The sequence below is a fragment of the Fundulus heteroclitus genome, chromosome 3 (assembly GCF_011125445.2).
Source record: "Fundulus heteroclitus isolate FHET01 chromosome 3, MU-UCD_Fhet_4.1, whole genome shotgun sequence".
In the NCBI taxonomy this organism is placed as follows: domain Eukaryota; kingdom Metazoa; phylum Chordata; class Actinopteri; order Cyprinodontiformes; family Fundulidae; genus Fundulus; species Fundulus heteroclitus.
In genome coordinates, this window is record NC_046363.1 from 34,924,025 (window position 1) to 34,948,116 (window position 24,092).

General features: G+C 39.5%; 1 protein-coding gene across 1 annotated transcript; it reads right to left on the minus strand.

Annotated features, from left to right (window-relative positions):
- Nucleotides 1-5,189: 5,189 nt before the first annotated feature.
- Nucleotides 5,190-24,092, minus strand: LOC105937448 (glycoprotein endo-alpha-1,2-mannosidase-like protein). Its single transcript, XM_012878765.3, has 4 exons — nt 23,180-24,092; nt 18,517-18,626; nt 7,922-7,998; nt 5,190-6,138 (listed from the first exon to the last, which is right to left on the minus strand). The coding sequence occupies exons 1-4, from the start codon at nt 23,691-23,693 to the stop codon at nt 5,502-5,504; spliced, it is 1,338 nt and encodes a 445-aa protein (XP_012734219.2). The 5' UTR covers nt 23,694-24,092; the 3' UTR covers nt 5,190-5,501.

Genomic DNA, 24,092 nt, shown 5'->3' on the forward strand with positions numbered 1-24,092 from the left:
GTAGGCGACACAATCATGGGGAAGACTGCAGTTGTCCAGAAGACGACCGCTGACACCTTGCACAAGGAGGGCAAGACACAGAAGGTCATTGATAAAGAGACTGGCTGTTCACAGAGCTCTGTGTCCAAGCACATTAATAGAGGCAAGGAGAAGGAAAAGATGTGGTAGGAAAAAAAGTGTACAATAGCAATGACCGCACCCTGGAGAGTATTATGAAACAAAACCCATTCAGGAATGTGGGGGAGATTCACAAAAAGTGACTGCAGCTGGAGTCAGAGCCTCAAGAACCACCAGACAGACGTCTGCAAGACATGGTTTCAGCTGCAGCGTTCCTTGTTTCAAGACACTCTGGAACAAGAGGAGAAGCGTCCTGCCTGGACTGAAGACAAAAAGGACTGGACTGCTGCTGAGTGGTCCAAAGTTATGTTTCCTGATGGAAGTAAATTCTGCATTTCCTTTGAAAATAAAGGTCCCAGAGTCTGGAGGATGAGAGGAGAGGCACAGACTCCTCATTGCTTGAGGTCCAAGTGTAAAGTTTCCACAGTCAGTGATGGTTTGAGGTGCCATGTCCTCTGCTGGTGTTGATCCACTGTGTTTTCTGAGGTCCAAAGGTCAACACATCCGTCTACCAGGAAGTTTTAGAGCACTTCATGTTCCCTGCTGCTGATCAACTTTATGGAGATGCAGATTTCTTTTGGCACCTGCACACAGAGCCAAAGCTAGCAGTACCTGGTTTAAGGACCATGGTGTCCCTGTTCTTAATTGGCCAGCAAACTCACCTGACCTTATCACCATAAAAAATCTATGGGGTATTGTGAAGAGGAAGATGTGATACGCCAGACCTAACAATGCAGAAGAGCTGAAGGCCACTATCAGAGCAGCCTGGGGTCTCATAACACCTGAGCAGCGCCACAGACTGATCGACTCCATTCCACGCCGCATTGCTGCAGTAATCCAGGGAAAAGGATTTTCTGAGATACTGAACTTGGGGTTTTCATTAGTTGTCAGGTATAATCATCAAAATTGAATGAAAGAGACACTTGAAATATATCAGTATGTGTGTAATGAAGTGTTTCTTTTTAATAGAATTACTGACAAACTTGACTGATCTGGACATAGTTTTTGGTTCAAATCTTTCACGTATGAGCCCAAATTTCCAAGCCAGGCCAGATTCTGCCAGGGATGCTGAGGTTCAATGATCATCTTCAGAACTTTGTTATGAATCTGATTTTCTTCTGTGCTTATAAATTAAGTGGATTTTTTATTGTTTTTCAAAGTAGACTGACAGGAAAGAGGGTTTGAGAGACGGGGGACGACATGCGGCAAAGAACCTCAGGCCGGAATCGAACCTGGGTCAGCCTCGTTGAGGACTGAAGGCCTCCATACATGGGTTGTTCTCACTAACTACCCCTGCGCCATTGGAGCATGCCATCCCAATTAGCTGGATTCTTAAATACAACTAATTTAATCTGCTTTATTCTGCTTGAAGTACCTTAAATAGGTGCTTCAAGCAGAACACAGGCTGACCTCGTACAACATTAGCTTACCTGAACAACGTCTCTGTGACTGCTGAGCAATGGGGTTCATGTGCTCACTTCTTCCCTCTGGCGCTAGTCAGAATGATTGTGTATGATGGGGTTGGTCACCTTCAAACTGCTGATGTGAGAAGGCTCCAGGAAGTCCATTGAAACGGACTTGGTTGAACTGAGGAAGGTTTTATTTTAAACAAAGCCCATATTAAACATTGCAGATCTGTCTGGAGAGATGGCATGCTGAGTGTTGACAGATCCCCTAAAGAACAAAGAGTGTCGCCTCTCTTTATAGACACACATGCGGCACAAATACAATTTTCAATATTTGGCGTTCCTCAACATACTGCTCTAACTGCCTGAATCTGAATCTACCTAATTTTCTCTACTGTGGGGCAATAAAGTATATTTCTATTCTATTTCTGAGCAAAGTCCTTCCTACAGGCACACACTTTCCATATATTGCATCCCTTAGCCTGGGTCCTTGAATGTCTTAGCACGCTCAGACATTCATACCGTGCCCTTTTTGTTCCTTCTCAGAAAATTACTCAAAGCCCAACCGGAGGCCTCAAAACCTAATATATTATCAGACACTACAGTAGTGGTGCTGCAGGCTTTTCTGCAGATGTATGTGTGGTGAACTTTACAAGCCTGTCTACACGGTCCGTACGCTAGTGGTGTCCAAATGTTTTATCGTGCGGGTCCAAATCGGAAGTACCCTTGGGTACTAGATTTTTTTAAATTATTATTACAAATGCTACACTCATTTTATTTTTAACTTTCTCTATTTCTACCACCAACAATAGGATGAACAGGCGCTATTTTTATGAAATTGGATCTCACGCGTTTGCCTTATTAAAAGAGAGGTATATCCCTACCTTTGTTTTTGGATTGTTGTCTATTTTTGTCAGGCTATAAAAAAAATTTTTGGTCTATTTTTTGGTAAAAAAAAAACGGGATCATTCTTCAAAAGTACTTGCTGCATTTAGCCAAATTTAATGAAAGTTTACCAAAGTCTAACTTAGGAAGAAAGGTTTCTGGAAGCTTGTGGTCTTCTAAGCTTAAAATTAAAAGAACAATTATTGTTGATAAAATATTAATTAATTGTACCTATCATTCTCCATTTTAAGAAGATTATACATTGTCAGTCAAAATATTCTCCTAAAAAATCTCTTAAAAGTCAACTGCTGTGGGACACGATCAAGTTTGTACCATTCTTGAACTACGGTTAGGAGAAGCACAAAATTATTTTTCCAGCCTCACTTTGGGTGCCTCTGCACTAGGCCCAATAACCAGAAACCCAACCAATTTAAATGAATTCTGCCAAGGGTTAAATATCCGGGCAGAACAATGCTAGAAACTCGTGGATGACTACAAAAAACTGAGGTGCAACTTGCTGTGGGACATTGACCCAAATACCAATTGCAGTGTATAGATTTCAACCTGTAAGTATAACTTTAACCCTGAGTGGATCTGAATGAACTCAATATGTCAAACTGTATGTCCCCAATTTTTGTTTTTCAGATTAATTGAAGTTTTATGCTGTATGATTATTCCACCCCAAAAAATAAACACTAAGAATACTTTCTGTTTAATCAGTTTAATGTATAAATGTAAATTCTTCTGTCATCTGCTCAAGGAAATATTCAACCTCATATCTTTGGAAGAGAAATGATTGAAAACCAGGTCATGCACAAACAATGAAACATTGTTCAACTCATTTACAAACTGTTAACTGGTAGAAATTCCTTTCAGGTGGGGATGGCTTGGTTCTGGGGTTGAGATGAATAGTTTGAAGCCAAAAAAGCTGCTGCTGCTGCAGTGTGTGTGACCTTAGATCAGAAGAGCTTACTCTGACCAGGCTCTGAACCCGATATGTCAGGAAACTATCTGGAATCGATCATTATGGACGGGTAATGCCAATTACCTTCATACTTGATCCGGTCTAAACACAGTGAAGGTGGTGTATGAATACCACAAATGTTGGCTGAAACATTTCCCTTGCATACACATTTAGAAGTGCTTTCATACCATCTAGTGATTGAGAATGTGTACTAAACATGATCCATGTCAGAACAAAGATGCACTGGGCAGACTCCAGATAATATGGCTCTGTAAATTGTCTGAATCTGAGCTAGGTTGTCCAATTAAAAAATAAAAATGCAGTCTTACTGATGTCTTCTACAACGGATATACCAGATGTGACCAAAATTCTAAACAATTATTTCAAATTTTGGATTTGAAGGCTTTTAGTGACACTAGTCAGTTAAGGAATGGTAGTTAGTAAAATAAGTATTAGTATGTGTAATTTAAGTACTGTAATACTTTAGTATTGTAGAAATTTGAAATCATGTTTATTTATTTTCATTATGTAGCATTGAATCAAATGATTATTTTAAATTATACAATAAACTGTAACATACTTATGTACCCTAATGCACTATTTTCTTTATCAGAAACATCGGATAAAAGGTCCTGGGACTTTACAGTAAAGGAGATTTTTGAGTATTTAGCTGTATTTGAGACACTGCATCATGAAAAGCGATGTTTGTTCAGAAACAATTTCTAAAGTTTATTATTTTAACGTTTGTTATTGTGAGAAAGGATATCGCAGCTCTTGGGACAGTGCAGCAAATTAATTTTGCAGTATTTATCTGCATTTGAAATACTGTAATGATGAAAACGTTAAGGTTGTTCATAAACATCTCACTGATCAATTTCTAATGCTGTTCAGTTTCAGAAAACAGTTACCACTGTTTTTCTATTGCAAAGAGGCTGTAGGCCCTGGGACTGAGCAGTAAGATGACTTTCCACAAGTTAACTGCATTTAAAACACAAAGATTATGGAAAAAGTTGCTAATGCTTGTTCAAAAACATATATTATGACTCAGTTTTAAAGTCCTTTATGAGCAAAATCACTGAAATAACGTGATGATTAAAGGTTTAGCTTTATTACTTAAGTGCCTGGTGTCACTAATTAGCATCATACCTACATTTGCACTAATTCTAAGTGTTATGTTATGTTTAAATCAGGGGGAGTGGTGGTCTAGTGATTAGAGAGCAGGACACTTGCGTCCTGGGGAGGCTAAAGATTCCTGATTTAACTCCCACAGACGGCTACTCTGGGTCCCTGAGCAAGACCCAAGACCCAGAATGCTCCCCAGGTGCCGCACAGTGGCAGCCCACTGCTCCCTAAGGGATGGGTTAAATTCATAAGATAAATGTAATTGGAATGTCATTTGCAATGACAATAAAAGTGATGATTATTATCATTAAATTAATCATCTCAAATTTAACATTGATTATCAGCAAAAACACAAAAAATGTTGTACAGTTGAATATAACTTTAAGCGTTAGGGGTTGATGATAATTTGTGATGCCAACTAACTTTCTGAAATAACGGATAGTCTGACCTGCTGTGATCAAGACTAGCCAGGCAGAAATGAGGTAAGCTTCATCTCCCTGAAGAAGGGTCTAAAAGTGTCATCCACAGATTCCTACTCCCACCCTTCCAAAACCGATCATTGTCATTTTGTCCCTCGTTATCTGTTGTTGCACTCTTAGCAGGTGCAGCCAAACCTTGAGCCTCCAATAAATTCTCGAGCGAAAGAGGCAATCTGCTGATCTGATCCTCGCATAAACAAACGCACAGAGTTGGGGTTTTTTATGCGCAACAAAACCTTAAATGTTATCAATGAAGGAAGAAAAAAAAATGTGTCTCGGCTATCAATAACTGGATTTATCTTTTTACTGTAGAGATAGACTTGACATTTTTGCTTTTAATTAACAGGCAAGAAGAACATCAGACAGGCCCACAGAGCATTCAGAGTACGGGACTGTTAAGTATTCAGGTAAATTTGCTCTAACAAATATTCCCGAAGACCAACGTTGTGTTTTAGTCACAATAAACATTTGCTGCCACTTTGACTGCTTCCATCGCTGTGGAGCGAGCTGTTTAAAGTAAGTCTGGTCTCACATCAGCCATTGCTGCTTCTCCTTATTGAACTGCTCGGCCCACCGGCGGGTCAGTTCCAGATAGTGCTCGGGTCCGTGCGGCTGATAGTCCAGGTACACACGGGTCACGGTTTTCTTAGGCATGGCTCTCTCTATCTGCGTCCCTTCGTGCCACTCGTTGAAGGACGTGATGGTGACGATCTCCGGCCTCACGTTGAGCGCTGCCTGCAGGGCCGTCTCGTAGTAGCGGCCGTTCACCCTGTTGCGAGTGTTGTGGTTGTTCCACGGCCGGATGCTGGTGTCTATGTAACCGGGTCCGACGCTGGGGACGAATAGGAGGTTGTTCCCGTCGCAGAAGGCCTTGATGGCCTTCCAGTTCTGGTGAGAGGAGCCGAAGGAGAAGCCGTTGGAGGCGAAGTACGTGTACATGCCGTCGAAGCCACCCGCGAGGATGTCGTGCTTGTGACGCTCCTCCACGATGAGGGCGATGAACATGGAGTCATACGCAGAACCACGCACACTGTGCGAGCCAGTGGGAGTCAAGAATTCAGACCAAGACTCTGGTGGAGTCAGGTAGGAGTCATAGATGTAAAACAGAGGAAGGCTCTTCCCGGTGCTGGAGGTGAACTTGTAGAAGGCCCCATGGTCACCGTACCTTCAGGGATAAATAAGAGGGGAAAAAAAGATAACCAGTAAGTGCTGAGCGCCATCGAGAATGCCCTTTATTTCAGTAATTCAATTCAGAAATTGAAATTTTACACACAGAGTGATACATTTCAAGCCCTTAATTCGGTTACTCTGATGATCGTGGCTTACAGCAGACCAAAGCTGATCATCTCACAATTTTTTTTTTATAAATACAGCAAAATTGGCCTACTGTAAAGTATGCACACTAAATACTCTGGACTCCTTATGCATAAATTACTGCAACAGTGTGGTAAACCATTAGCTTGCTGCTCTGCTGAGGTCTTAAGGAAGCCCAGTTTGCTATGATAGGGACCTTCAGCTCATCTACATTTTTGGCTCTGCTCTCTAATCCTCTTGATAAAGATTCTCTATGTGGTTTGGGTTAAGTGACTTTGCAGGCAAATCATGCACAAATCGTGCTTACTATGGTCATTAAATCAGATAATGGATTGTATGGCAGCGGGGCCAGATGACAAATCTTACGCATCTTAAAACAAAATAAAATCTCCATAAAGATTTTCAGCAGAAAGAAGCATGGAGTGCTCTAAAGTCTCCTGCTAGATGATTGCATTGACTGTGGGATTCAGAAAACACATTGGACAAATGACATTAGATGACACGACTCCCCAAATCAGTACTGACTTTGGAAACTTTACACTGGACCTCAAGCAACTTGGTTTCTGTCACTAGTCTCCATTATTCCTCCAGACTCTGGGACCTTCATTTTCAAATGAAAAAAAATATTTTCTTCCACCTGAAAAGAGGACTTATGAGGCCAAAGAGGGAAATATGAGTAATTTCTAGCCTGGGTAGACAGCTATTGACATTGTTTCTGGTTCAAGAAGGGCTTGACACAAGAAAACTGACAGTTTTCGTCCATGTACTGCTTTCATCTGTAAGCCCCATGACCCTCTGACTCCAGATGCGGTCCACAATTTGTCCATCTCCACCAGAGTTTGAATGGGGTTCCCTTCACAATCCTCACAACCTTTTTTCCTTCCACTCAACTTTCCATTAATATACCTAAATACAGGACTAGCTTCCTTAGCGATGACCTTTTGAGACGTCTCCACCTTGTGGAGGAGAGTGTCAAGAATAGTAATAATTTGCAGAGCAACTTTCAAGTCAGCAGTCTTCCCCATGCTGATAAATTGTAATTAATCTTCGCAATAACAGAGTTTCACTTTTTTTTAAATGCATTTCATTTTCGCTGACATTCTAATTTACTGAAACGGTTTGTCTTTAGTTATTGTAAATGTTTTAAGGTGTTGTGTTTTGAGTTGATGAAAATATCTGGGGTCGCCGAAACATTAATATACACATCCTTGCATAAATCAATGTTCACATCAATGACAGTCTATGAAAAAACATTTTACTGACAGTTTCTCTGCAAATGAAAGGTGCACTTTGTTATTTTTAACTGATATCCTAAACAGCTTTGGTAGAACATGTAGATGTCCAACACAGAACATCTGTAAGAGTTTGGTTTTAGTTGGGGGCTTTTAACTTTGTGTGTACTTAACGGGCACTTTTCCCGCATACCTACTTTGATGCTAAAAGATTGAAAAAAGAAAACTGCTTTTACATCAAAGTCCCATTCATAAGTCATGAAACTGGCCTTATGTAATCCAAAAAAGCAGCCTAAAAGTCTTTCTATGTTTTGACCCCTGTTTCCTCAGCTATGCATGCAAGCTTAATGGATTTCTGTCGGAGTGTCATCTGTGATGGAGCGCAGCCAGATGAGCGCCTACCGGTCAATGATGTACTTGATGTTGTCGTGCACAGTCTGGTCATTTCTCCCTCTGTAGGACTGGATGTGAAACGCAACCTGGAAAGAAACACGATGGAAGGCATGTCGTTTCTCCGTTTTAGCTCACATCACAGCCCAAACTTGTGTTATGTAAGTGATCTGACTTGACATCTAACCTTTTTAGGGTAGGCCTAATGTTAATGGGTTCCTTACTGAGGTCAAGCTTTTATAAAGGACTCAAAATAACTTGGTAAGAGGCATCAAAAGTCAGTTTCTGTCGCAGTTGATCAGACAGAGAAATCCTTTATCCGTGGCTCGTTCTTTAAAACAAGTTTTGTCATGAAGTAGGCCATAAAAGAAGGACAAACATCCACTTCGTCTGACCTTGTAGTACATTATATCATCATCATCATCATCATCATCATCATCATCATCATCATCATCATCATCATCATCACTTTATTAAAGACACAAATAGGTCTATTTTAACAGCCATACAAACAAATAAATAAATAAGAGAAAAGCAATAAAATAAAAACAAAAATAAAGAGAAGATCAATTAAAATCTATGTGAAAGTCTTATAACGGCTCAAATCTAAAAAAAAAAAAAACAAATGTTTGTTTCAATGACAAACATGCATTTTTATTTAATTAGAGGGTAAAAAGCTGCAATGTTACAAGAGACCTGAAATGACATTTACACAAAAGGTGGTTCAGCTGAATATTTTAAAAGAAAAATTGAAAATTCAGTGGGTTTGATGATGCATAATTCAAAGTGAAACGCCGCTTTAAAAGCAGTGAAAATCCACAGAGAACAATGTGAGAAAAAAATGGCCTTTTAAAATGACAACAGCAACTAAATGGATGTCAGGAAGTGAGCTCGGTAAGGATTCTTAAGTACTAGGTGCCGTGTTGTGCATCATCAGTGTTATGTTAAATGTGATCTTTCCTGGATTTTGTAGCACATTATTGTTGTTTGGTGCTGTAAGAGTCGGTGTTACAGAAATGGAGCACTCTTTCAGAAACCTCTGTCAGCATGGCATTCACTGCAAGTGCAATAAGAGAATAAACTGATGCTTGCAAAAGACTTAAGAAGCGAGTGCACACGGTGCCTTGCAAAAGTACCTTTCACATAAAATGTGAAGTCACCAGCTTTGTGGCTTTACAATATGCACTGTGGCAAATTCCAGTGATGCTTTTTAGGATTTGTTTGCAACAGTGGAGTCTGTCATGAAGTCCACTTTGGCTCAAACAGTGATGGATGGTGCGATCTCACACTGATGCACCTTGACCTTGGAGAACACCTTTAATTTATTTGGAGTTTGCTCTGGGCTCTTTGTTTACCATTCTTATGATCTTTCTCTTCAATTTATCATCTCATAGCCTTTACTTTTAACAAGATAATTTTCCTTCTAAGCTCCTGAGACAGCTCTCTCCTTTGCTTCCCGTGATCCATGATCAGTGTGGTACACACCATATACCCCGACATAACAGTAACTACTTATTAACCTTAAATAGACAGAATGACTGGTTACAAGCATGAAGGCATCTGCTAATTAGAGGACACGCCTCAGTTTAACATGTCCACATGGTTAAATTATGTTGAGCCTTTTCTAGAGGTGCCAAAATTTTTGCCCAGGTCTGTTTCATTAGTTTATGTGTTTTTAAGATCCTGTTCAAACACAATTTAAAATCAATGTCGGATTTTCATTGCTTGATTTTCAGCAAATGTTTAGTTATTGTTACTTTTGTCAGTTTTAAGTTATTTCAGTGACCATTGTGGGATTTTCCCAACACTTTTGTCCACGTCTATATGGATGATTTTCCCCTTATGTACATCACTTTGAGTTGTAACATCATGTAAAATCTCAGTAAAACAAATGGAAATTTGTGGTTGTACTGTGACAAAATGTGACAGGGTACATGCCATATAAGTATTCTTGTTGACCCTACAAATAACCTGAAAGGATTTGGGCAAGACAAACAGACACCGAATGTTTTATGTGCAATAAGACGGTTGTGTTGATTTTTCTATAACCGCAGGCCTTTTGAAAATGTAAATCATAACTTAGAAGCTATTTCCATGAAGTCATAACTTTCTGGACATGGTGTGAAGTAAAGTGAGCCTCCAGTGTCAACCTCTCCTGAGAAGCTGATGTAACACAGGATTTAAAGCCACATGATTATCACCCACAGGAGAAAGACAAAGCTGTTTCACTGCAGCTCAGTGTAGACCCACTATAGTCCCAATTTACTGATAACTCTGCTGTAAATTTTAAGTAAATGAGTCCAAGCATCATTATACGTCATAAACACCGTCGGTACGACCCTGGGACAACTGCAGGATGATTCATGCTGAGCAGAGGGAAATTTAGTGCCACCTCATGCAGAAAGCACAAAGGGGTGAGGGGGGGGGGAACACAACATAAACACAAGGCTCCAGATCGTTGCAATAATTAGATCCATTTCAAGTAAACTTGGGAGATCCCTGTAATTGAGAGTGACACTTTCTTTCGTCTGTGGCCAGACAGACAGAGGGTCACGCGCGATTAAAACGTTGCCATCCGCAGACGAAAATAAGACAGTCTGGCGGATCACAGGGCACCCATGCGCCGTGTTCCCCTGTGCACTTGACATGGCCTACTTACGAGACAGAACTTTTACCGCCCCTCAGGGTGCAGATTGTTCAGAGGCACAAACTGACTCATGGGACCTTTGATGCTCATTTCCCCTCCGCTCATTTCCTCCCGCACTCAGCTCCCAGGACACCCCTTACCACCACCCCCCGTCCCCCCGTCCCCCACCAACACGCCCCCACGCTCCCCCTTGGGCAGAGGGACTATTTCGGTTCGAGCCGAGGTCGAGAAGCAGCAGCAGTGCTTATGAGGCTCCATGCGCTGAGCTCTCCAGCTCTCCTGTGCACAACACGCAAGCCGTGTGTGGGAGCTGCTGAAAATACCTTTCACCTTATATAATGAAAACTCCACCGGTTTCTTTTGTAGCCTTACCCAAAGATAGCTTATGGCTTTCTTAACTGTGAGGAGCGGGACTGCTACAATGATTGATGCTGTTTGCGGAGAGGTTCTTGCAAACCAGCGATAAATCCAAAGTTGCCCCCCAAGAAAACTTTGAGTCAGTGTCTGGTCATTTCCACTGATGCCTAGTGTTACGATCTCCAGTTTCTTTTTCTTACAGAGACATTTACGTACACTCGTCGTGGACATGAACGTCATATCATGTTCTGTGCCTTCAGAGGATGCATGTGAGACGCTTTTCTTCCAAGGGGAAATTAATTTACGACAAAGAACTCAAAGTATTGACTGCATACATCTGAATTTTTCTTGGTTATTCTCTACTCTACAAAGAATCTAAATCCAACATACATAAAATGAATGGCTTTACGTGAATGTGGCCTCTGCTACTTAAAACCCACATGTCTTACCATTTTACCCTTTGCTACTTTTATTTCATACCCATAAACAAAGTGTTTCCTACTATTTAAACACAAGTAAAAAAACATTTTGGTTAATTTTTTTATGAATTATGATGGTAAATGCTGATATAACGGCTCAAATTTTACACTTAATCATATTTTATCACCTATAAAACCTTGTTTTAGACTCCTGTGATAGACTGGCAACCTGTCCGACGTGTACCCCGCCTGGAGACAGGTACCAGCCCCCTGTGACCCTGCACAGATAAGCAGGTAGAGACGATGGATGGATGTTTTAACTCCATTCCCATTTAGTTTGGTTCTCCCGGTTACAGCCTGTTGAATCTTAGAAAAGTGATCCCCCTCTAGTAGACATAATTTATAGCAGTCATAGAAAAAATACCTTTTCTTTTAGTAGACTACTGCGCATTAGTCTTAAAATTGTTGAAATTGGAGGTTTTCAAAGCTGGTATGAAACGTCCCCTGGGTGGTACGAATAGATGGATGGTGGATACACCACGTCCCACAGTGGACAGCCACATTTCATATCTAAAAAGTCAGGCATAAAACAACCAAAAATACGTGTGTAAAAGGAATGTGGAAAAATGATCATGTTTGAATAAATATTGTTTAGCAAGTTGTAAAAAAAACAACAACAACACTCCTTGTTGCCAAGTTCAGGCATAATTCTGACTGAATATTTGACCATCCTTCTTATCAGAGTCAATTGTGTTACTTTAAATTTGATTGTTTTCTGACGCAAATCTTTTTATTTTTGACGTGAGTCAATAGTTTTCATTTAGGGTCAAGTTCAGAACATTTCCAGAGCTCTGGTGTTATTCTACTTCCTCTGTTCCTAGACCCCATTCCCAGGTGTGTTTGTGATCATGGTCCTGCTTTTAACATTTCCCTGTTGGTTTGTGAGATATCTGGACAATTTAAAGCATGTCCTGCTAACCCTAACCCTAACCCTGCTCTGCACAGCACAACAATTTTATTGCCACAAAATCAGACTTTTGACTTAATGGTACCACCTCCATGTTAGACAGTTAAAGCACTGATTTTTGTCTTTGAAAGCCTTGCCTTGACTCCTCCAAACACACTTGGTCGTTGTGACTAAAAAGATCAATCTTCATTTCTTCTGTCGGTAAAACCTTTCTCTAGAAGGTGTCTGACTCATCCATGTGGGCAGCTGTGAAGTTCAGTCAAGCTCGGAGGTGTTGATTTTGAAGGTTTGGGCTTTCTTCTTTGGTCCATACAGTCCATGTCGGCGTAACACCTGCCTCTCTTCGCACTGCGACACTGGTGTTCCCGGTTTATTCTTTAACAGTGTAACCAAATGTCTTTAATACAGGATGATAAACCCCAACTAGTTTGGCATTTTTCTTCTGGTACGGCCTCTATATCAGCCCTGGTGAAAATGCATGGGCTGTCTTTAAAATCCATGTCTAAGCCAAGAAACCAACCCATTTAAAATATTTATCTATTCAGATAAGAGGTTGGGTCAAATATCCAGTCAGAAAGATGCAAGTGCCTGATTCATAACTATAGAAAGTGTAGGCCTTCTCTGCAACTTGCTTAGAAACATTTATCCAAACATTATTGTGGGCTGTATGTACATATTTGAGTCCACATTTTTTATCAATTACAGAAAATCCTCTGTAAATTCAAACTTGTGCACCAAATTCTTCAGTTTATTTTTATTTCTTTTTATGAATTAAGTTTTTTTTTTTTTTAGCTTTTTAACATTCCACCATAAAATACAATGATTCAAATGTATCTTTAAATGTCCTAAATAATTATGCTAGTAAAACCTATGATTGCTGCATCTAAATTTCTGGTCATTTGGGAAACTTTAACGTGACGCTGTTCAGTCTGAGAGATTGCCTGGTTTGTATTCCTGCTCTTTGTTTTGGATCAATTCTGCTTCCACAAATAACGCCGAACAGAGAGAGAGGAGACAAGGTTGGAAACCAAAGTCGATACAAAAGTATCTGCCTGTCACGTGTAGCAATTTTAATACAGCGCTATCCCCAACAAAGAGGAATTTTCCAGTGAATTTATAATTAAACATAACTGCTTGAATAATCCTTTCAGTAAATTTCCAGCCACCACCACGGCTCCAGTGAAACTCAGCTGTCCTCTTCACTTATTTCTCTTTTCTTTTTCTTTCTTTTTTTTTTTTGATCCTTGGAGCTGTGAAACATGATCTGAGCCGAAGTTCTGCACTTTGCACTCTGAAATTCTCAGATTGCACAAAAAGAAGAGATCCAAAAATAAACGTTGCTCTCTGCAGAAAGAGCAAAAGGAGCTTGGTAGGAGGACGCATGGAAAAACTGCACTGCGATTTTATCTATTCACGAGGGTATTGTAACTTCTGAAAAGATAAGCAGAAATCCCTTATTTGCGACCAGATGCTGTCATGTTGCAGAACGAGAAAGACTTGAAGCATGTCGCTTATTGTCCTCCGCGTGCTTTTGATGAAAATGTCGTACTGACCGCCGGAGCAGAGATGACAGCAAGACTTGGTAACAAACTGTCTGTTAGCTCCACTCCTGACAGCATTATGTGTGAAACCCTCACGAATCCACTGTTCCGTGTCTGTTCTGATAGTCCTTTTCTTGTCTATTCAGAGATACTTTATTCATTTGCCTCAAGCCAGATTACTGAAGATATAAATGTGATATAAAATCTGACAGTCTGGCTTTAAAAGCCCTTTGGTTCACCAGAGCTGTTTATAGAGAGGATAGTGTCAGTTTGTTGGAAAATGAATTATCAGGGTCTTCATACAAACCAATCTGCCATCGTCACGGGTGGCATCACAGAAGTTCAACACCAGTTATTCACCTTCATAATTACATCACCAGGTTTTTAAAGTGATTTATTTTTTCTTTATAACCAAGCAGTAAATATTTTTTGCGTGAAAAGACCATTTTGAAAGTAGTATAAAGATGACTTATTTCCCATCTAAGATAATAAAATTACTGAAATCTGCAAATGCATACTGCTTTGCAAAAGTATTCGTAGTATTATTTTTTTTTTTTACATTTTGTTGTGTTAAAACCACAATCTTCAAGAACATTGTTTGTTTTCTTTGCAACAACAACACTGTATCTCTTTTCCCTCCATGTTTCTGTCCTTAAATATTGTCTTACGTGAACTTTACACCCTTGCATGTCAACTTTTATCTGTAAATCTTCCATAACAGAAAGCAGGCAGCTAAAAAAATAGGGCAGGTATTTCATCATTTTATGGCTTCGTAGAACAAACCTTCATTTTTGGAAACATCTCCTTAGGTCTGATGGAAATTGAAAAATGGATGAAAGTTTTTGACTAAAAACACATTGGTTACATTTGGAGGAAATAGAAAAAACATCCTAGCTATGAGGTGTAGAGCTGGTAGCATTATGCTGCCGGTGTTTTGCTGCAGGATGGACCGGTCGGCTTCACAATACACATGGTATAATGAGGAAATAACATTGCTTGGAAATATTGAAGTAGCTTCTCAAGACATTCAGCAGAAAGTTTAAGCTTGGGTTCGAAGTGGCTTAATGACAAGAAATTCAAAGTTGGCCACCACAAAGCCCTGATCTCTGTCCCATAAATGAGGACAGAGCTGGGAAGGGATCGAACAAATATTTAGACATTTTTGTAACGAAAAAAGTTTTATTTGGTTTAATGTAAGATTGTGACAAAATTATTTAGTGAATGTAAAATATTTGGTTTCAACTGTATTTTGTGGGCTAAATAAAGAAAACGGAAAAGCCCTGGGCTAAAAAAAACTCATAAAAACAACTTATTTGGACATTAAGTTTCAGGGCAGTAGGCAACAGACTATAACTGCATAAGCCTTTAAGAAATTTCTGGCATCTAATAATGCTCTTAGAATCATTTTAAACTATGACAAACTCTTTCCTGCATAACAAAAATATGAATTTGAATATGACATTTCAAGTCTTATGTAATTAAAAATTACTCCCGCCCTCATTTTCACAGCTCTACCAACTGGAGTTTATCACCTGCAGCGCCACTCAGAGATGGTTTACAGCTGCTCACAGGTTTCTGTTGCTTCTGTTGCATAAATCTGGTTTCCAGTCATGCGCCTTCAAAACTGTCTTATTACAAGTAAGAACAAATGCAATAGTTTATTTGTCAGGCACAGTGTACATTATTAAAAAGTAACAGCATTTTAAAAGGACAATAATATAGGAATTACGTACTTTGATTCTTATCAGGATAAGACATATCACATAAAAGAGATGTTGATGAAAAACTGAGGTAACTACAACCAATATGGATTCAAACAAAAGGTTTCTAAATGTGACCTTGGTGTTGCCGAAGTTTGTTTTTTTCTTTTCTTTTAATAAGATGCAAACAAACTATAGGAGTCCAGTTCTCTCTATTAGGTCCCCGACTGAACTGAGTTGAAAACAACCTTAATAAAACAAGATTCTAGTCCAGAGCAGCTGAAACAGAACAAAAAGCCAAGAACATATTGGATGGCAGTTTCAGGTTAGCTAGTCCTTGTCATTCTTTGATTCAGATTTTGGACTAATGACTGTTTAAAATCTGACTTTTTTTAGCCAAACATCCTAAGCAAGTTTGGTCTAAACAGAGACTCTGAAAGTCAGGCTCGGTTAGCTCTTTTGATCAACTTCAACCACCTTTCAGCTACATTTAGACATCTGAGTAGACCTCTTTTCACCTTTCCACAGCATGTTCTTGCTGCATACAAGGAAGGCAATGTTTTCCATCTAAACCAATCACATTTAAAAAAAAAAATTTCCTACAGAAGCCAAAAGTGGCAAGTTGATAGTTCTCAGAGCAACCACTGGATTTTGACTATTGTTTTTTTTTATTCCATTAACAAAAGTATTTTTATTTTTTTTATCTGTTCAACAATAAACTATCCATCCATCCATTTTCCGTTATGCTTATCCCTATTGGGGTCGCGAGGGGTTGCTGGTGCCTATCCACAGCTGTCAATGGGCGAAAGGCGGGGTACACCCTCGACAGGTCGCCAGTCTATCAGGGCAACACAGAGACAGACAACCATTCTCTCACACACTCACACCTAAGGAGAATTTAGGGAGGCCAATTAACCTAACAGTCATGTTTTTGGACTGTGGGAGAAAGCCGGAGTACCCGGAGAGAACCCACGCATGCAAAGGGAGAACATCCAAACTTTGTGCAGAAAGACCCAGGGCAAGGGTAGGACTTGAACCCAGGACCTTCTTGCTGCATGGCAAACACATCTAGTAGTCTGATTTCTTTAGAAAAAGGATTGTGAATTATAGTAGATCACATATTTACATTTTTAAGAGGTTTGCCTGCTTAATAAAAAAAAAAAGAAAGAAAAAAAAAAAAGATCTTTCAACTATCATTATTGGACAATGGCTTCAAAAGTTGGTGTGACAAGGGCACTCATATCATTGAAGATCTGGATGTTAACAATACTTTTGCTAGCTTTGAACAGTTATCCAGAAAATTTCGTCTGGCCAATAATATTTTTTCCCCCATACTTACAATTAAGGGATTTTACTTGTAAAAAGTAATTTTTTGCCAATTTTCCTAGGCTTCCCTCTCTGTCCTGTGTGGATTCCCTGTTAAGGATCAATACACTGAATAAAAGTAGAACATTATTTATTTATTCCTACATCATGGATAGCTGCTGCCTCCTCATTTCACATAATCGAGAACAATGGGAAAAAGACTTTTGGGTCCCGCTGTCAGACGAGGAGTGGGAATGGCTCTCAGTAGAATCCACTCTTCTTCCATATGTTCCAGCTAAACTATATAAAGCTAAACTAGCAAGAATGTTTCCAAATGTAGTCCCATTACTATGCCAATCTAGGTGTAAACAGACCCCTGGCTCATCTTATCATATGTTCTGGTCTTGTCCGAATCCTGTTCCTTTTTGGTCATCCTATTTTGAAGTCATCTCTAATGCTTATGCTTATGATGTTTCACCGTCTCCCTCGGGGTCTCGGATCCGACAGGATCTGTTCCCCCTGCTCTTTTACCGAGGGTCATTGCCTTTTCCTCCTTGCTGGCTAGACGATTGATTTTATTCAAATGGAAGGCTGCCACTCCTCCATCACACCATCACTGGATTAGAGATGTCATGCAAAATGTAAAATTGGAGGAGATCAGATGTACTCTCAACGGTTCCATCAATAAATTCCTCAAAACCTGGGACCCTTTAATAGCTTATGTGAACAATCTACCTGGTCTGGACCTGAAACTCTGAATGTTTACACCTACCCTTAAACTGTATTGTTGTAAGTAATGTTAAGTGCACTTGAATTACTTTGTTTTTGTTTTTTGTGTTTTAGTCTGTCTGTGATAAGTTGGTCATGTCATCCTGAGATCTAGTAGGTTTTTCTTTTCTTTTATTTGATGGGATTGATTTTCTTCCAAGGTTGTTTTTAAAAATGAAAAAAGGTTACTTGGTTGTTCTGTATTAGCATAGGTAATTATGAATAAAGTGTTAAAAAAAAGGAAAATAAAAACACAGTGTCCAAAATGTTTTGGGTTGATCATTTTTGTCTAGATTTGTGTGTGTGTGTATTTTTTAGCAACATGTACGTGATATGGCCCAATCTTGCTTTATTTAGCTAAGTTTAATAAATGGGTACGCCCAACTATGCTTTTCAATACTAGCCTCTAGATGTTCTTACCCTTATTTGCTATAAAATTAAAAACAAAAACCATGGTTGATAAAATATAAATACATTTTCAGTATAAAGAGCATTTTTAATTTGTATTTATCTTGTTTGACTGCATGCTAAGAAGTTTTATATTATATTTAAATCTTGACGAAAAAATATTTCATAATAGATTTGAGATTGATCTTTCCTGCATCCGCCACGAAGACTAATATAAAAAGTGAATAAATCAATGAAAGGTTCTTTTTGGCTCTGGTCAGCATGTTAGAAAACCTGTAGCTGCAGTAATGATGAACTATGACCTTGCAGTATGTTGTCTTTATATAAACAAATCAGTGAAGAAATTATAATTCCACTCTGGCAACAACAAGTATGACAAATACAGCACAATGTCATGTTTTGGAGCACATGTTGTTCTTTGCCCCTCCCGGAGCCTTTCCTCCAACAGATTTCAGCACTTTTTGCACATTCACAAAATGTGCTGACGTATTTTACCTTCAGGTTGTGTCTGTATGCAGCATCCAGCACAGCTGGCACCAAATCCTCAGCGGGTTCCCCATTGTCGTCAGCAAGGCCAGGAGGATACCAAGACAGTACCAGAACCCCTAAATACAAGGAAACAACACTTCAGTGTTTCACTCTTCATATTCTCACCCTTCTCATCTCTTGGTCATCGTGGAATCTATATTTACACATCTGCTTCTCATCTTAACCTGTCAAGTTGTGTTTAAGAGGACATATTTCTGCTGGGTAAAAAGGACTTTTCAGGGACTTCCATATATTTTCCAGCTAAAAAGCCACAAACCTTCAAATACATTCATATTCAATGAACCAAATAGAATGAAAGTTTTAATAAAAGTTTATTTATACCAATAACTTAATTTACTAATTGAAACACATGACATAGGTAAATTACACAGTCTGACGTTTCCAATTCTTTATTTCTGTTAATTATGATTTTCAACATAAAGGTAATGAAAACATTACATTTAATATAAGAATATTACTGACCAGTAAAAAAAAAAAAATTTAATACAGAAAAGGGAGTTTAGTGACAAGTATGTTTAATACCTGCTTAAAGGCGGCTTAAATGAGTCCTGTTACACATATTTTAATTTATTGAATACTGCTGTATAATTTGGAGGAGATGAACCTGATAGGCCAACATAAATGTATCCCTAATTGTGAAGCAGAATGAGAATAAAGCATGTTAATCGTTTTTTGTTTTTTTTTATGTATAAACACAAGTCTGAAACATATGACCTGCTTTTCTGTTCAGCCACCTTTTGTCTGATGCTCCTAAATAAAATCCAGGGCACCTCATTGCCTTTCACAGTCACTTAATTAGTTAATGGAGGCCACCTGTGTGTAATTTGATCTCAGCTGTAACACAGCTGTTCAGTTAAGGGCTCAGACCAGAAAACGAAGAGCATCAGTCAGAGAAGCAGCCATGAGGCTAAATGGTAGCTGTGGAGGGGTTGCAGAGATCCACAGGATGGGTTGAAGAATGCGCTGACAGAACAACTATTAGTCATTCGCGCTGCAAATCTGGCCTTGCATATGAGAGTGGCAAGGAGAAAAAAAGCCATTTTGAAAGAAAGTCCTGCTCAAAATAAAGCCAAAAACTAATATGTTTTGTCATGTTATTGCTTGAGGTACGACCCAAGAACAGACAAACATGTAAGTGAATATGTTGTATAATAAAATGAAGAAAAACCCTACAGACATGAAGAAAAGGGCAAGGGAAAATATTATTAGGATTAACAATATTTCTAGTGTTTTGTTTATTTAACAAATTAAAACGTATCAGTTCCTTTAATAATTACATTTATGTGCAGCTTTGATTTGATCTATTCCACAAATCCCTAATATAAGACAATCTGCGCTCATAACATGATAAAAATGTTTTTTTGCAAGGCACTATATCTCAGTCGCAGTGATCACTGGTTCCAGAGAGGAACTGGCGCTCCAGATATGCAAATAGAAAAATCCATTAAAGTTATTATAACGCAGCACTCACTGTATAAACAATGTGGCTGTTCCTATTCATTACTGCCTATGACAAAGAAGTGACAGAAACCCAGTTATCAGCTCAAATAGAAGTGTCCAGAGTTTGGCTGGTCATTGTTTCTAATTAAATGGGTGGTTTTAACTATGCATTAAGAGCCAGGCCTGCCATGGTCCATCTGTTAAAGTGATGAGTTTGCAGAGGATTGTATGGGCTGCTCATCAGTCCGGATGGTGTACAATAACCCAGTGAGCCGCGGGACAGAAACATCAGTCACGTGTACTCTAACACACGAGTCTGTTACTGGACACCCCGCAGCAGACCTCAGATGTCTTTTAGAACTGGAAAAGGTTTGGGAAAGGCAACAGCATGTACGCATTTATAATTTATGACACTTTTCAAGAACTACTTGAAAGTTCACAAACAGAGACACTGGATCTCGTTGATGATTTAATACTGTGTATCGTTTTACTGTTGGGTCTGTTCTTGAGAACGGATCTTTTATTAATTTTTATCTCTACAAGGAAGGCTGTTTGCAGTACCTTGCCAAAATATTCGGTCATTGAACGCCACATTTTGTCACATCACAACCACAAATCTCTATGTATTTTGTTGGGATTTAAAACAAGAAACAATTATGCACAGTGTGAGCCAATATTATCTAGCATGGGTGGAAATGGTGGGGGCTAAAATCTGAATGGCATGTGTATGTAAGTAAGTAAGTAAATCAGAGATATGGAGTATCAACAATTAAAAAAAATAATGTCAGAAAAGGTGAGATATGGGAAGAAAATGAAGATGGTTTTATGGGATCAAAAAGGCAGCAGGAGAAGTGAGAACTGGACGTAGGAGCAGAAAGAAGGAAATATTAATAACAAGACTAGGAGTTAGACATACAGGACTTAATTGGACACTTTTTGCAATATAAAGCACAATACGAGGAAATGTAACCGCTGTGGGTAGGATGAAACAATAAAAGATGTTATATACGTATGGGAAGTTAGGTTTTAGATTTTGCTTTATTTTTTGTTACATTGTGAATAAACTGCAAAAGACATACACAAATATAATCGTCTTTGTACCTAATATGCACTTAAATTAATCCACAAATCAGAAACTCTAATTGCAAACGATTGTTTGAGAAACAAATTTGTTCTCACAGTCCGGGGGTCAGTGAGCGTTTCAGTTTAGAGAGACAATTTTGCCCTGCTACAACACAAAATGTGTCCAGAAAACTTGTCCTGCCACAAAAAATGAGATTTTATATATAAATAAAATCTTAAATAAATTAGATGTTTTATTTTTAAAGCTAAAAAAATCAAAATGTATTTCCATTTTCAGATTTTAGAACTAAATAATGATATTATATATATATATATATATATATATATATATATATATATATATATATATATATATATATATATATATATATATATATATATTTACAAATAAAAGATTATTGTACGATAAGGCCAGCTGAGAGAATCATTTCCATAAGTATGGAAAACGGAGAAAGATAAAATATAAAGCACAGTTTGAAGCTCAAGAAATTGCTTTTAAATGCTTTGCGCCTTGGTGCTCCTCTGTTATAGATAACCAATGCAGATATTGAACAAAAATATACAGGAACACAGTTAAAATTACTCTTATTGCCTTTATAATTAAAAATGTTTCTGGTTTTATAAGAGCCACAGACGAGTGGCCAAAGAGCAACATGTGGCTATGGGGCCATCGGTTGCAGACCCCTGTCATAGTCTGTGGACCCCCCTAATAGCCTTGCCCCACTAGCCATTAGGGCTTTAGGTCTTTCAGGGTTTGTCTCCAGCCTTGCCACAGATCCAGTTGGATTTAGGTCAGAACTTTTACTATGCCAATCTAACATGGTATCTCCGGCTATTAGTTTGAGATTGTTGACCTGTTGGAAGGGGACTCTCCACCCTCGTCCTAAGTGTTTTAATCCCTCTATCAGTTTTTTTTTTCAGGATACCCCTTCTTTTAGGTCTATCTTCCCATGAAATTTTGACCTGCTTACTTGTCTCTACTGAAGAAAAGCATTCAAGTGGTTGGAAGGTTCTACCGCGATGTTTCATGTTGATGAGGTTTTGTTTTGAGCTTTGTGCACTGAGGGTAAAAGGGAAGACATGGGTGTTCAAACATATAAAACAGAGCCTGACTGTCATGAAATTTCAAAAGCCGGTGGAGGATGAAACATGGTCTTTGTGCTAAAGAATTAGCTGCAACATTTTGTACCAGTAGTGAGGGAGCCGCAGATGCCTGGCTAATTCCACTGCATACCACAGTGATCACGGATGCATGGATTACCATAGGCTAAAAAGATAAACTATGGTCTCTTCTGACTAAATCGCTGTCTCCCAATTTTTTCGCTGTGTCTCCTTGTTGGCTTGTGGTAAAGTGCAAATGGACCCTGTTATGTCTGTCTTCTAAAATGGCTTTCTTCTTGCCATTATTCCATAATGACCAGATTCCCGTGATATGCGACTAATAGTGTTTCTGTTAACAGATTTTCCCACATGAGTAATGAATCTGTGCAGCTCTTCCAGTGTCCCCATTAATATCTTGACTGTCTCTCTGAATAAGGCTCTTTGCTCTTCAGCCTGTTGGTTTAGGTTCATGGTTTACTATTCTCTCCATCATTTCAGGAGATTCTTTGAGATTTTCAAAGCTCGGTATTTATTTTACCTATTTAAAACGTAATCCTACTTTAAACGTCTTTACAGCTTTATCTCTGACCTATCCTATGTTTTGTATGGTCTTTGTGATGATGATTACTCACTAATGCTGTCTGTTAAACCTCTGAGTTCTTCATAAAACAGTTATACGGAGATTGTAGGTACACAAAGATAGATTCAATTTAAGTTGGTCTATCGCAGAATTTCCATTAAAGTATATTTTTTCGGTTGTAATATGACAAAATACGGAATGTTAAAGGAGTGTGCACAGTTTTGCACAGCGCTGTGACTCCATGAGGAAAACATGCGCAGTAACATGGGGGCTGAGAGTTTAGGGAGCTGTCCAGTCGATTTATGGTGCTGAAATGGTCACCGTCCCTCCAGATACATCAGCTGTCGGTGTAAACCTACACTCAGCTGTTTTTACTCCACCGGGGAGCAACTCAGAGCCCCATACCTGCTGCGGAGGCTCCGACCTGCTCCATGTGGGACTCCAACACGTCCGGATCCCGGGAGCTGTACGGATTCAGCTCCGGGTAAAAGCTGGAGGCGATGTCCTCGGGCGGCATGTGTCTTCCTCTCGGGTAGCTGGATGCGACCTTGGGGTCCCAGTGTGGAACCAGGATGTGGTCCCAGTGGATGTATTTCCCGTCCATGTGCGGGCTACCGTACCAAGTGTAATAAAAGATGTGAACGTCGTAGAATATGGTCCCTTCGGGACCGGAGTTGGACAGGGCGGCTTTTGTGTTGTCCCCGAGCGGGCGGGCTTGAACCGGGGGCGCGGTGGCTTCCCGGGACATCCTCCCTCCTAAGATCGGCAGGAGCTCCAAGCCAGGAGCCAGATCCGAGAAGCCGTCAGTAGGCTTCAGGGTCCTCAGTCCCATCAAAGTCCCAAATATGAAGAGGGTGAAAAGGAACAGGGCAACGCAAGCCTTCCTCCGCAGCCTTGCCATGGTTGGTAAATGTGTCATGAGAGGAAAAGGGCGAAAATAAACCTGTATCCAGATGAAGCGCAACTAAGAAACTGCAAACAACTCTCTGTGAGCGTCCCAGTGACGAGCCAGCTGAACTATGCATGACTGCAGTCCGATAGCAGCAGACAGTCTGGCGCAGTTTGGCGGATATTTAACTTTCCTTTTCTCCCCTCGCGTCTCATTTTGCTGAGCTGCACCAGAAACGTCCCAAATGACGCGATTGTTTACTAAGGGGGTGAAAAAAATTAATCGACCTTCAAAAATTGAAAACGCTCCTGTTTCCGCTGAGTGTGAGCTCTAGAAGCTGCTCCATCCCCCTAACGTCCAACACATGACCGGTGTCCCACAGCAGGAGTGATGCTCCGCGGTGTCGGTGTTTGAAAAGCCTCCGTGGTT